The sequence below is a fragment of the Lygodium microphyllum genome, chromosome 10, assembly GCF_053477565.2.
Source record: "Lygodium microphyllum isolate KBCC chromosome 10, Lygodium_microphyllum_v1.1.10, whole genome shotgun sequence".
NCBI lineage: Eukaryota > Viridiplantae > Streptophyta > Polypodiopsida > Schizaeales > Lygodiaceae > Lygodium > Lygodium microphyllum.
Genome location: NC_141144.1, coordinates 110,886,072 through 110,897,644, shown reverse-complemented (window position 1 = coordinate 110,897,644; position 11,573 = coordinate 110,886,072). Strand labels below are relative to the sequence as shown.

Sequence of the window (11,573 nt, the reverse complement as noted above, 5' to 3'; positions counted from 1 at the left end):
TGGGAGGCACTATCTCCCGTCTCAGGCTCAATCCTTTTGTAATATTTCACAACAATCTCTAAATAATGCTCTTTGGATGCATAACTCCTGTTGGAAGATTTTGTTGATTATTATCTAGGTTGCTAACGTCGCAATCATTTTGCAATAACCATATGTGCTCTGTCGCAATCATTTTGCAATAACCATATGTGCTCTGCCTGATACGTGTCCGCGCCTAAGTGTGATAATCATGCATGCATTTCCTTTAAGCTTGTATATTCGATTGATGTATAATGTTTACTGTGGCTAACATAAATATGAACCCAATAAATGAATGTGAGAATAACAAAGGGAGTTACAACTCTATTTATGTCACTAAGCTTACAATCATCACTTAGCATTCAACCTCTTTTGAACCATGCCACTTTGTGGAGAATGGGTTGCACTAAGAATTTAAGATAACCAAAAAGGAAAGCTAAATCAAATTCAAGTTTCTAAGATAAACTATGATGCATGTGCAAATTGTGAAAGTGGTTTTGGGCTCAAGCTTTGAAGAGGTCACTACTACATGTTTTCATAATTTAATTATTCAAGCACTGCTTTCCTTTTTGTTTTTCTAAGAAAATTAATGGTCTTAGATTTAAGTAGCTATTGGTACACCACAATAAATTAGCTCTACTTCTCTAAAGTTTGGGCAAGAGATAATACCCTTGCCAATTACATGTGGTTGTAGAACCTCAATCTTGGTTCCAGCTACATTAATGAGACTATCCTTGATGTAGTTGCAAGCCCACCGATCATCACTTTTAGCTTTTTCCATGCCCCAAAATCTACTAAATGGTCAAATTTGGCAATTATACATTTGCAAAGCACTCTATATAGGTCAAATTTGGCGAGTATTGGGAATGGTATGAATGTGTTGAGTCTCAATCCTTCGCAAAAATTATTGATTGGAATCCTATAAGAAGCCCAATAACCATGTTACAATGTCAAAATATATATTTGCACTAGGAATAATAAGGCAAGGCACTAGTACTTGGAAGTGTTGTAGTGACGTGATAGCTTGGTGAAGAATTGTTGATACTCTACCAATTTTTTGAATAGAGCTTTTTTATTGTTACTAAATTGAACACACATCTAATCGTTAGATTGGATGTGGCATCCACCATTGGTTATAAATCATGACATATTCTATATTTGGTCTTTCATCAAGCATGTCCACAAAAGTTTAGTAGGTTATCAACTTCTATATTTTTTCATCGAGCATATTCTATATTTTTTTATGGATCATCCAATGGTTATCAACTTCTCACTTTTTGTTGTTTTGTTACATGGATTATCCAATGGTTACGAGTAGGTGCGCACGCTTTCACCTCTGGCAAATGGCTCCACGCACTCGCAGCCATTCTTCGTCGGATGTCCATTCACGAAAAAATACCAGAGTAAGATGCCCTTTTTAATATTTGTTTAGGGTTTTCTTAACGTTCATTTTTTATTTCTCACATATTGTGTACCTCCGTTTCTTTTTTTTTAGGTTGCATCATCTCCTCGACGTACTCGTAGAGGGGCTCGGGCCACAGGCGCGTCTCAGACATCCTTTGAAAGAGAAGTGCCGAGCTACTCCCAGGTAAGTGTTTATCCTACTTTCCGTTGTTAGTAAGCATACTCCTAAGATGTGATACTTATAAATAGAATGTCACTTTGCATAGGAAAACCCACCATACATTGAGATCACACTAGCGGATGGGTCTCTTGCCCGTCAATGCCGTGTTGACATTCTTTGTCCGAAAAGACATGTCAACATTAAGAGACGGGCAAGGATGATACAGCATCTGAAGGATGAGCATGGTATCCATTACGATATTCCATGTCGAAAGACTGGCCGTCCCATAGGCGCACAACATGCTAGTCATCCTGTTGGTGCTTGGCACCGCCAGGCAGAGTCTCGTTTCTCTAACCTTGAACGAAAGCTGAGTTTGGCCCGAAGTAAGTATGAGAAGACTCAGCATGCTAGAGCGAGCTCATTATGGGACTTACTCGAAGATGCTGAGCGTACCATGGACAGGCAGGAGTATGTGGAGGCATTTGTGAATAGACAAATGAGCAAATATGACTCCAAACGAGATGAGCGTGTGCGGAGAACGCAGAGTCGAATAGCGGATGGGTACCAAAAACATGTAAGTCTCTAACCTAATATTGTTTGTTCTTCTGTAGTGTCATATGCAAATGCAATTTAATTACCTTGGCCTTAAGTTTATCATTTTTTAAATATGTAAATACACTCACACGTTGCTTTTTTTAGAAACGACCTCGCACACGAGATGAGGAGGATGTGCCCCATATTGATGATGAGGGTCAGGTCCTAGACCACCATGCGGAGTTGCAAATAGTGGAGCGAAACTCCCAGATGGACTTGGATAGCTTATTGCAGGCTGGTCCTCCATCCACCGGCGATGTTATGGACTCCCAGGTTAGTTTTTCACAATTTTGTGGCTTTTGGTTATGGTTATGGTTCAGGTTAGTTTATGGGCATTGTGTGGTTAGAATTACGTTCATGGTTATTGTTTATGGGCATTGTATAGTTCATGGGCATTGTGTAGTTAGGTTATGGTTATGGTAATCGTTTATGCTTATGGTTCTGGTCATGGCATTGTTGGTTGTGTAGCTTATTATGGTTATTGTTTAAGGTTATGGTTATGGCATTGTTTATGTTTATGGCTATGGGCATTGTTTATGGCTATGGGCATTATGGTTATGTTTATGGGCATGTTTATGGTTATGTTTATGCTTATGGTTATGTTTATGGTTATGCTTATGGTTATGTTTATGGCTATGTTTAGGGTTATGGTTATGTTTATGGGCATGTTTGTTGTGTTTATGGCTAATTGTATGGTTATGTTTATGCTTATGGTTATGTTTATGGGCATGTTTATGGTTATGTTTATGCTTATGGTTATGTTTATGGTTATGCTTATGGTTATGCTTATGGTTATGTTTAGGGTTATGGTTATGTTTATGGGCATGTTTGTTGTGTTTATGGCTAATTGTATGGTTATGTTTATGCTTATGGTTATGTTTATGGGCATGTTTATGGTTATGTTTATGCTTATGGTTATGTTTATGGTTATGCTTATGGTTATGTTTATGGCTATGTTTAGGGTTATGGTTATGTTTATGGGCATGTTTGTTGTGTTTATGGCTAATTGTATGGTTATGTTTATGCTTATGGTTATGTTTATGGGCATGTTTATGGTTATGTTTATGCTTATGGTTATGTTTATGGTTATGCTTATGGTTATGCTTATGGTTATGTTTATGGCTATGTTTAGGGTTATGGTTATGTTTATGGGCATGTTTGTTGTGTTTATGGCTATGTTTATGGTTTTGTTTATGCTTATGGTTATGTTTATGGGCATGTTTATGGTTATGTTTATGCTTATGGTTATGTTTATGGTTATGCTTATGGTTATGCTTATGGTTATGTTTATGGCTATGTTTAGGGTTATGGTTATGTTTATGGGCATGTTTGTTGTGTTTATGGCTATGTTTATGGTTTTGTTTATGCTTATGGTTATGGCATTTTTTAGGGTTTAGGGTTATGTTTATGGGCATGTTTGTTGTGTTTATGGTTATGGACATGTTTATGGCTATGTTTATGGTTATGTTCATGCTTATGGTTATGGCATTGTTTATGGTTATGGTTATGTTTAAGGGCATGTTCGTTGTGTTTATGGCTATGTTTAGGGTTATGGTTATGTTTATGGGCATGTTTGTTGTGTTTATGGCTATGTTTAGGGTTATGGTTATGTTTATGGGCATGTTTGTTGTGTTTATGGCTATGTTTATGGTTATGTTTATGCTTATGGTTATGGCATTGTTTAGGGTTTAGGGTTATTGTTATGTGTATTTTATGGTTATGGTTATTGTTTATGTGTATTTTATGTTTATGGTTATTGTTATGTATATTATGTTTATGGCATTGTTTATGGTTATTGTTATGGCATTGTAGGGCGAGGGGAGTAAGCCCTTCACGTCGCTCCTCCTATCACCTCGACCCACCCCTATCACCATCTCCTCCCCTCTTGAGTATCCAAGTGACGCTTCGCATTGCATATTCACCATTGGATGCAATTCGGTTGACACCAAGGTGAATTGCTCTCCTGCCAAGATGAAGGGGCAAAAAAGTGCCACCTCAAGGTGCGTTTTTTTTAAATCCAATGCTTTCATTGTGTTGTATTTCTTGTACTTGTGATTGGTTGCATTGTGTGTGGTTGTTTTTTGGTATTATTTTAGGTTAGAGACTTCCGCAAATATCGAGTTCGTGTCTCTATGCTCAAAGCTCCGTGTGGATGTCGACCGGGCTTTGTTGGATGCATTGCGGTGCGTGGAGGAGGCATCCACCCGTACCATGAATTTGTTCGCCATGTAAGTTTGTTAAACTAGTTATAGCTCTATTGGTTGTTGCCTGATGATTAGGACTAGGGGTTTTGTTGTTCTACTGAACTAATTTGTGCTTTTATTCATAGTTGGTTATTGTTATTGTTATGGTTATGGTTATTTTATGGTTATGGTTATTGTTATTTTATGATTATGGTTCTTGTTATTTTATGGTTATGGTTATTGTTATGTGTATTTTATGGTTATGGTTATTTCATAGTTGGATGGAGTATTTGATGCCGAGAGAGCACGTCCATGATGTATGCTTTGTGGATAGTCTGTGGTTTCCATACATCAATATGGTTGAGCCACAAGACGATAGTGTTTCGTTGAGGAATTACTTTGATAGTTGTGATCCCACGATGTCCACCTTTATCTTTCTGCCTGTGCTTGAGAGGTTAGTAGTCCCTTTATGCATACTTATTGTAAATGCTTTATCATAGCCCTTTGATGCGCTAGTTTTAATAGCATTCTTTGATGTGCAGGTCACATTGGTCTCTTTTTGTGGTCTTCAACCCTTTGCTAAGAAGGGTTGAAAAATTACCTCAAGATCATGGAGCCATCCTATGCCTTGACTCCTTGGAGTACACTGATTGCACGGCATGTCTACCTTATGTGCACAGGTATCGTAACATTCTATATGCACCTATGCTTTACGTTGTGTCACATATGTATTATGTTTATCTCTTTTGTGTCTATGTTTCAGGGCCGTGTTTGCACTATCAAGGCTTTGTACTGACCCAGTATGCGCAAGGTTTTTATCAGACGTGGAGAAAATGAAGCTCATCCACATTAAGGTATGTACTAAGAATGTGGCAGTACTACTGACACTTAGAGATGTAACATAGAGAAGTTAACATAAAGATGACTATAATCCCTTTTCGCAGGCCCCTCAACAGACAAATGCGGTCGATTGCGGATTTTATGTGATGGCTTTCATAAGACTACTCATCGAGGGTGGTGTGGTTGGGAAACCAACCAAAAACTGGGTAAGCCTATACTGGTATAAGTGCTTTTGCTATGCGACTTTGAATGGTCTTGTGTGCATACGTCAATCCATAATCAACTTTTTGTATTGCAGTTAACTAGAAAATGGTTCAATGCCACCTACATTACCACTTTGAAGGAGGACCTTTACCAGTGGGCGCTTGGAGTGTTGGAGCGGTGATCTTGTGTGGTTTTAGTCAATTTGTGACATTTAGCTAGATTGTGGCAGTCATGGACTTATGGTCTCACTTATGGTCATGAACTTGGTTTGTGGCAGACATGTACTAAGATTTGAATTCATGGTTCTTTTTGAAATCATGCATCTTTTTGGACTTTTTCTGATTCTTTGTGTGGTATAGAAATCATTAATTAATCTTATCTCAATGTTACTAATGGTTATGATTCAATGTTACTAATCTCACGATTTAATGTTACCAATCTAACGATTTCATTGCACCATAGCACTTCATTACATTATTCCATAGGATTCTTTGTTTAGAAATCATTAATTGATCTTATCTCTCTCTCTCTCTCTCTCAAATTGACCATAGTATCATGAATTGAACTCATAAACATTTGCTTCTTTGGTTGTGTAGTCACCAATGATTCAATGTTACTAATCTCACGATTTAATGCTACTAATCTCATGATTTCATTGCACCATAGTATTGGGGTTACATTATTCCATGGGATGTGTGGTTCAACTTGCTTTATCACATGTGTCAACTATGCTTCCCAACAATGCACCCATCATTACTAACTTAAGCTATCAATATTTGCGCAACTCTTTAAATATGAGAGCATGTCACATCTGGATTACATGAACATGTAGTGATAAGAAATAACCTGTTGGATGTGTTGCCAAATATACACACTAATTTCTAACTAGTAAAATCATATAATTATCCAATACGACACTACCATAAAATCCAAAACACCACCATAAAAACTAGCTAATTCCAGCAAATAGAGCAAGATAAAATCCAGGAGAACGTTATCCATTAGATGGAGAATCATGTGTACAGTACAAACATTTTGAACCTAGATGCCAAGACTTCTGTGATCGTGGACCCATCAGGGAACGAGAGAGAAAACTGACGCTCCTCATTCTCACTGTTGTAGGTGCAATACAAAATACGACAAGTGCCAATGTAAGACTCACCATACAATCGCACCGCCTTGCCGATCAAGATAGAATCCGCTGGATGAGGAGCATACCGCAGGGATAGAGGGAGTAGTGCATGGCAAGTATTGCATGAATACACTGCGAGAGGGTCCACCAAAAATGTTTTGGTGCAGCAATGAGGACAATATATCCGCGGTTTTGGGCTAAACCTTACACGACCCCTCCCTCGTTGATGCTTGCGCCTTAACACGCCTGTAATAGATGGACGCTTGGGTTGTGATGAGGACTCCCCCCTCTCATTTGGACGATGACGATGATCCTTGCCATGCCCTAGGCGCGTCTGTGTCACATTTTCCTGGATCTGATAGATCCCACCCCTTTTAGGCATGTCAATCTCCTGTGGTGTGAACATGTGAACAAGAGACTCTTTAGCACTTTCCAGTTGGCGCATACAAGCATCCATCTGTGCCGCTGTGTAGGATGGAATCCCATCCTCGATCCTTTGAAGGAGGTCTCTAAAGTCTGCGATGGAGGACACGAGTTCCCCTTTCTGCACGCCACCATCGGAAGATGATCCCTCCAATCCTGTGATTTTATCGCCACCTGGTCTTTCCTTTATGTCATCAAAGACATGCGCACTATCGATGATGGGGAGAACCTCATGAAGGTGAGGAAAATAGCTCTTCAAGATGAGCCTCAAACCATGAAGATGTTTACAGTCAGTCGACCAATCAGGGCAATCACAGTAGTTTGATTGTACACTTACATGATACCATTTTGCATGTTGGGTGGTGCTTGCTATTTTAAACAACATGGTCCCCTCGTTAATGACTTGAAGAGAGGATGGATCTTGCTCATACCGCTGAAGAATCTTCTCCCCTGCTGCCAATCTAGCCGTATGACTCTTGCTTGACCCATAGACTTTGAAGCGCTCAGAATCAGCTGGCATAAAAAACATGTATAAGACAACAATGCATTTTAAGGAAAGGTCAAAAGTGCAAATAGAAAGGAAATTGACCACATTACCTATCTCTTGCTTTTGCTTGAAAAACTCCAAAGCCGATCCACCCATTCTAGAACCCGACGATGAGTCACCAACAAGGGCGTGCAGCAGATCCAAAATGGACCTGTTGATCCTAGCATCAAGTAGAGTGTACTTGATATATTGCCAAAGTCTCTCGATGAGGTTTGTTGTGTCGACATTGCCATGTGGAAACATGCGACCAAACTTGGGCCATCTTGCACGCCAAATACAATCTTTCCCACACCATCCATTGGTAACGTATCGGACCACATTCGGATGAGCGGAATAACGATGAAGCAATTGCTCAAACATATCATCAAACTGCGACTCTGTAGGGCAATGCATAAGATTGGACAAAGAGGCATACACATGATCGCGCTCATCTGTAGGGACCTTGGTTCACGCAAGAACATGTAAAGTACTCACTGTCAAGCTCATGGAACTCACAAAAAGGCAATGCTTAAAAGTAAAATGGTATTGAAAAGGTGTACCTGTGGCAAGAGATTTTCAACCCATGCTTTCTTTGTGTGGAACCAGCATAGAATAATATGGCATGCTCGTTGACGCTTGTTGCCACCAAGGTAGTCAGTGGTCCAACAATGAGGGTCTTCCAGAACAACCTTCGAGAGCGCCTCCAGCTCTGGCTGGGACTTATCAATCACCAGGGCAGTAGGGCGAATATCTCCCATCCTAGAGAGGACTAGTCTCATGGTGATTTGCAAAGCCATAATCTCTTGGTTTGACCCATTGTCGCTAGTGCATAGCATAAACCAAATAGGGATACCCACCCCATGTTGGTTTGGTAAAACCGCCGCATAAAGCGGAAGACCAAACACATTGGTCTTGAATGTGCTGTCGATTGCCCAAGCATTGTTATTTGAGAACCTCTTACTCATTTGCAACATCCATTCGTCCTGGACTATCAGTACGAATGGTTTGTCCTTGTCCTCTATGGCATGAGGATTGTATGGTTGGCAATAGAGTACCTAAAAGACCATGTAGATGATAGTATCAAATAGATATACTAATTTTCACAGCTTATAAACGTTTATGAGAATATGTCAAATACCTTGTTTTGATCTCGTAGACGGAGAGCCTCCAAATACATTGCCATCCAATCATCCTTCGAAAGTTTGCCTGCAACAGGATGACACATAGAACATTGACGCTCAAAGCAACCTAGAACCATAGACAAAGGCTTAGAAGGTAGCATACCTTCAGTTCGAATTTGATATGATAGTGTCTGTACCTCCCTTGGTATCATGAAGAACCTGTAAATGACACGATCCAATGGAGAGGCATTTTTCAAATGAAACCGCTCCTTGCTAAGGCTCATCTTCGCAACGTGCCGACATGTCCCAACGTCAAACAGGTCATCCTTGCAACAATCAATCACAGTTGGATGCACGGGCAAGTGATACAAGTCGGCACGAGATCCAGGTACATGACCCTCGTGTGGTCCATGGACTCGTATAGTGACATCATAGAGATCGTCTTTGTACTCTATTTGCACCTTGAAAGGGCAACCACATTTCTTCGACGTTCGCAACCTGCGGATTTGGGATCCCTTTCGAGTTGCTCTACCACTGCGATGACATGCATATTCCACTATTGTCTTCCCTAAACCATGCTTTTTGGTTGAGCGAACCTTGCCCAACCTAACACTGTGTTCAAGCATGATTTCTTGAAGCCTCCGCTCAACAAGAGATCTATCTACAGTAAACTCCAAGATGGGCGCTCTTCTTTCTTGAACCTTCCCATGAACGAACAATGGGCCTTTATAACCATGGGGCCTTGTGAACACCTTGCAAGTACACCCACTGATGAGATCTCTCACATACGCAAGAGGAATGCCATGCCTTCTCAAGTCAGTACACCACGTGGATTTGATGGAATCAATTGTGACATTGATACCCTCGTGAGCACCTGTAACCTTGTTTATGTGATTTTCAAGGAATATGCTCTCCCACTCCTCTATACATGCAATGCGCAATGATGGCTCCGATTTCAAGGCCAATGTAATGTATCCATCGCCATTTCTACCAATGCAAAGACCTTCTCTGATTCTTCTCCACTTCTTCAAGTCGAGCAACTCCCTCCTGTGGAGTTGCTTGAGCACCTCCAATGTGATGGCCTTCTGCCCGCTCAAATCACTGACCATCAAGCTGTAAGTATCTCTATTAAAAGAGAAGTACTTCGATGAGGTATAGGTAGTTGGGCTTGGTGCATTGTTAGTGATTTCTTGTGGTGCCGAATCATTGTCTCCACTTAAGAAATCAAGCATCTCAACCTCGTCGCTTGATGATCCATCTAATGTCTCTTCATCCGTGTCGAGATCATCGATCTCAATGTCGCTTTCCATAATCCATGCGTGTTGACTACATATGTATATATCACCAAAACATCATTCCAATGCCACAATGCATCCAATGCAAATATGAGAGGAAGAAAGAGAGAGAGATATGCACCTTGTAGTGGAAGTCATGACCAAGAAATCGTATTATGAACCTCAAACCTTTGTTCCAATGATCGCGTGAGCTTGTATGCGCTTGGAATATGGGCATCCAACCTCGGTTCACAACAGCACACGAATGCGCCCTGCGTGCAGGATTTTCCTGTGGGTAATACCGAGAGCTTTTCGGCTTTCGGTACCAGGTCCACACAGTTTACTTTAATGGCTGGGTTTACTTTAATGGCTGGGTTTACTTGTAGTCCACGATTCAAAAATACCTATCAGAGATAGTGGGCCCCGCTGAATCTACTATCTCTTACTGCCAGCCCATGCCATCAATTTTAACGACTGGCGGTGCATTTATAGTCCTGGATGGGTTTACTTTTGCATGTGGCTGCGAACATCCCCGAATTTCGAGACGCCGTTGCTCCGTCAGATCCAAGTTTCCGGCTGGTTGGGTTTCTATTTGCGGGTTGGGTTTTGTTAATCTGGATGGGTTTACTTCTGCATAAAGTAGCGGCTCTGATGCGAGCCTTTTTTCGGGGTGAAGAGGAGCCGTTGATCCCAACTCCCCGAGGTCATAAAGACCCCGTGGGAGATAGTGCTGAGGATTGGGGACCCCCATAGGAACGGGCTCGAAAGGGAAAGGCAGGTTTTGGTATTCGTCGTCGACGATGGCGCGGGCGCGCTCCCAGTGGGGGGCGCTGTCGCGGAGGTACTCCTGGAAGAGGGCGTTCACGCGGGGGTGGGCGACGGTGGGCTCCACGTAGCACCAGGCCGCCAGGATGCCGCCGGGCTTGCGCAGCACGTGCCTGGCCTGGGAGTAGAAGAAGTCGAGGTCGAACCAGTGGAGGGCCTGGGCCGCGGTCACCAGATCGACGGTCCCCTCCTCGCCAACTGTACGGCGGAGATCGGCCGGCGACATGCGGGCGGGCGTGCGGGCGTATCTGATGTTGGACCGGCGGGGGGCGAAGCGCAGCTGGTTGTCGCTCACGTCGGTGGCGATGACCTCCTTGAAATGCTCGGATATCTGCAGGGGCCGTTGGATAGTCATGCATTGGAGACCGTCGGATCAAATTCAGAGAGAGAGAGAGAGAGAGAGAGAGAGAGAGAGAGCCTACCGCAACCGCCGCTTGCCCGCTTCCCGTGCCCACGTCCCACGCTCGCACGTGCTGAGGGGTCAGCCCCGTCACGAAGGAGATGAGAGACGACGGATACGTTGGCCTCGCTGCCACATACACGGCCGCTTGCTGATCAAACAGACCCGCCATCGATCACCAAATGCCAGCTTTCTGTCTTTGAGAGACAGAGCTCGTGAGTGATATTGTTCTCCTTCCAAAAAGTCACAAAAATACCCTCTTCAAATGCTTTCCTTTCTTGGTCCCCAAGTTTCCCTTTCTCATCCACCTCTTGACCCACTCAAGCCCCACATGCCCCATTACCCGAACAGGAAAATTCTGGCCAATCAATCCTCTTGGTTTGGGGAACGTTCTAAAGGAGCGCGCAAAATCCCTTCAAATGATATGTCGACTCGTAGAATCTCTCCTAACTATTGAAATTGATTAATC

At 42.1% G+C, this 11,573-nt stretch overlaps 3 protein-coding genes across 6 annotated transcripts; 1 reads left to right on the top strand and 2 right to left on the bottom strand.

Annotated features, from left to right (window-relative positions):
- Nucleotides 1–1,398: 1,398 nt before the first annotated feature.
- Nucleotides 1,399–5,264, top strand: LOC148030433 (uncharacterized). Its single transcript, XM_087687385.1, has 9 exons — nucleotides 1,399–1,421; nucleotides 1,514–1,606; nucleotides 1,689–2,156; nucleotides 2,282–2,449; nucleotides 3,989–4,176; nucleotides 4,273–4,404; nucleotides 4,637–4,813; nucleotides 4,902–5,039; nucleotides 5,123–5,264. Exons 3-9 carry the CDS (start codon nucleotides 1,800–1,802, stop codon nucleotides 5,262–5,264), a joined length of 1,302 nt encoding a protein of 433 aa, XP_087543511.1. The 5' UTR covers nucleotides 1,399–1,421; nucleotides 1,514–1,606; nucleotides 1,689–1,799.
- A 1,128-nt stretch (nucleotides 5,265–6,392) lies between these two features.
- LOC148030432 (uncharacterized) lies at nucleotides 6,393–10,117 on the bottom strand. 4 transcript variants are annotated; one of them, XM_087686751.1, is made up of 6 exons: nucleotides 10,022–10,117; nucleotides 8,769–9,931; nucleotides 8,623–8,690; nucleotides 8,045–8,539; nucleotides 7,556–7,946; nucleotides 6,393–7,471 (listed from the first exon to the last, which is right to left on the bottom strand). In XM_087686751.1, the coding sequence occupies exons 1-6, from the start codon at nucleotides 10,036–10,038 to the stop codon at nucleotides 6,417–6,419; spliced, it is 3,189 nt and encodes a 1,062-aa protein (XP_087542877.1). In that variant the 5' UTR covers nucleotides 10,039–10,117; the 3' UTR covers nucleotides 6,393–6,416. The 4 variants fall into 4 exon arrangements, with proteins under 4 accessions (XP_087542877.1, XP_087542876.1, XP_087542875.1 ...); XM_087686750.1 differs by having other exon boundaries at nucleotides 8,623–9,931; XM_087686749.1 differs by having other exon boundaries at nucleotides 6,393–7,946.
- Nucleotides 10,118–10,321: 204 nt separating this feature from the next.
- On the bottom strand, nucleotides 10,322–11,316 carry LOC148030431 (uncharacterized). The gene is made up of 2 exons (XM_087686752.1): nucleotides 11,127–11,316; nucleotides 10,322–11,035 (listed from the first exon to the last, which is right to left on the bottom strand). Exons 1-2 carry the CDS (start codon nucleotides 11,274–11,276, stop codon nucleotides 10,322–10,324), a joined length of 864 nt encoding a protein of 287 aa, XP_087542878.1. The 5' UTR covers nucleotides 11,277–11,316.
- Between the last annotated feature and the right edge of the window lie 257 nt (nucleotides 11,317–11,573).

Coding starts and splice junctions, on each gene's coding strand:
- LOC148030433 (XM_087687385.1), top strand. CDS start 1,800: ATGATACAGCATCTGAAGGATGAGCATGGTATCCATTACGATATTCCA. Junction 2,157..2,281: donor CGGATGGGTACCAAAAACAT/GTAAGTCTCTAA, acceptor TGCTTTTTTTAG/AAACGACCTCGCACACGAGA. Junction 4,405..4,636: donor ACCATGAATTTGTTCGCCAT/GTAAGTTTGTTA, acceptor GTTATTTCATAG/TTGGATGGAGTATTTGATGC.
- LOC148030432 (XM_087686748.1), bottom strand. Junction 8,540..8,622: donor GTCTACGAGATCAAAACAAG/GTATTTGACATA, acceptor ATGGTCTTTTAG/GTACTCTATTGCCAACCATA. Junction 7,947..8,044: donor TTGAAAATCTCTTGCCACAG/GTACACCTTTTC, acceptor GCGTGAACCAAG/GTCCCTACAGATGAGCGCGA.
- LOC148030431 (XM_087686752.1), bottom strand. CDS start 11,276: ATGGCGGGTCTGTTTGATCAGCAAGCGGCCGTGTATGTGGCAGCGAGG. Junction 11,036..11,126: donor GCGGGCAAGCGGCGGTTGCG/GTAGGCTCTCTC, acceptor CGGCCCCTGCAG/ATATCCGAGCATTTCAAGGA.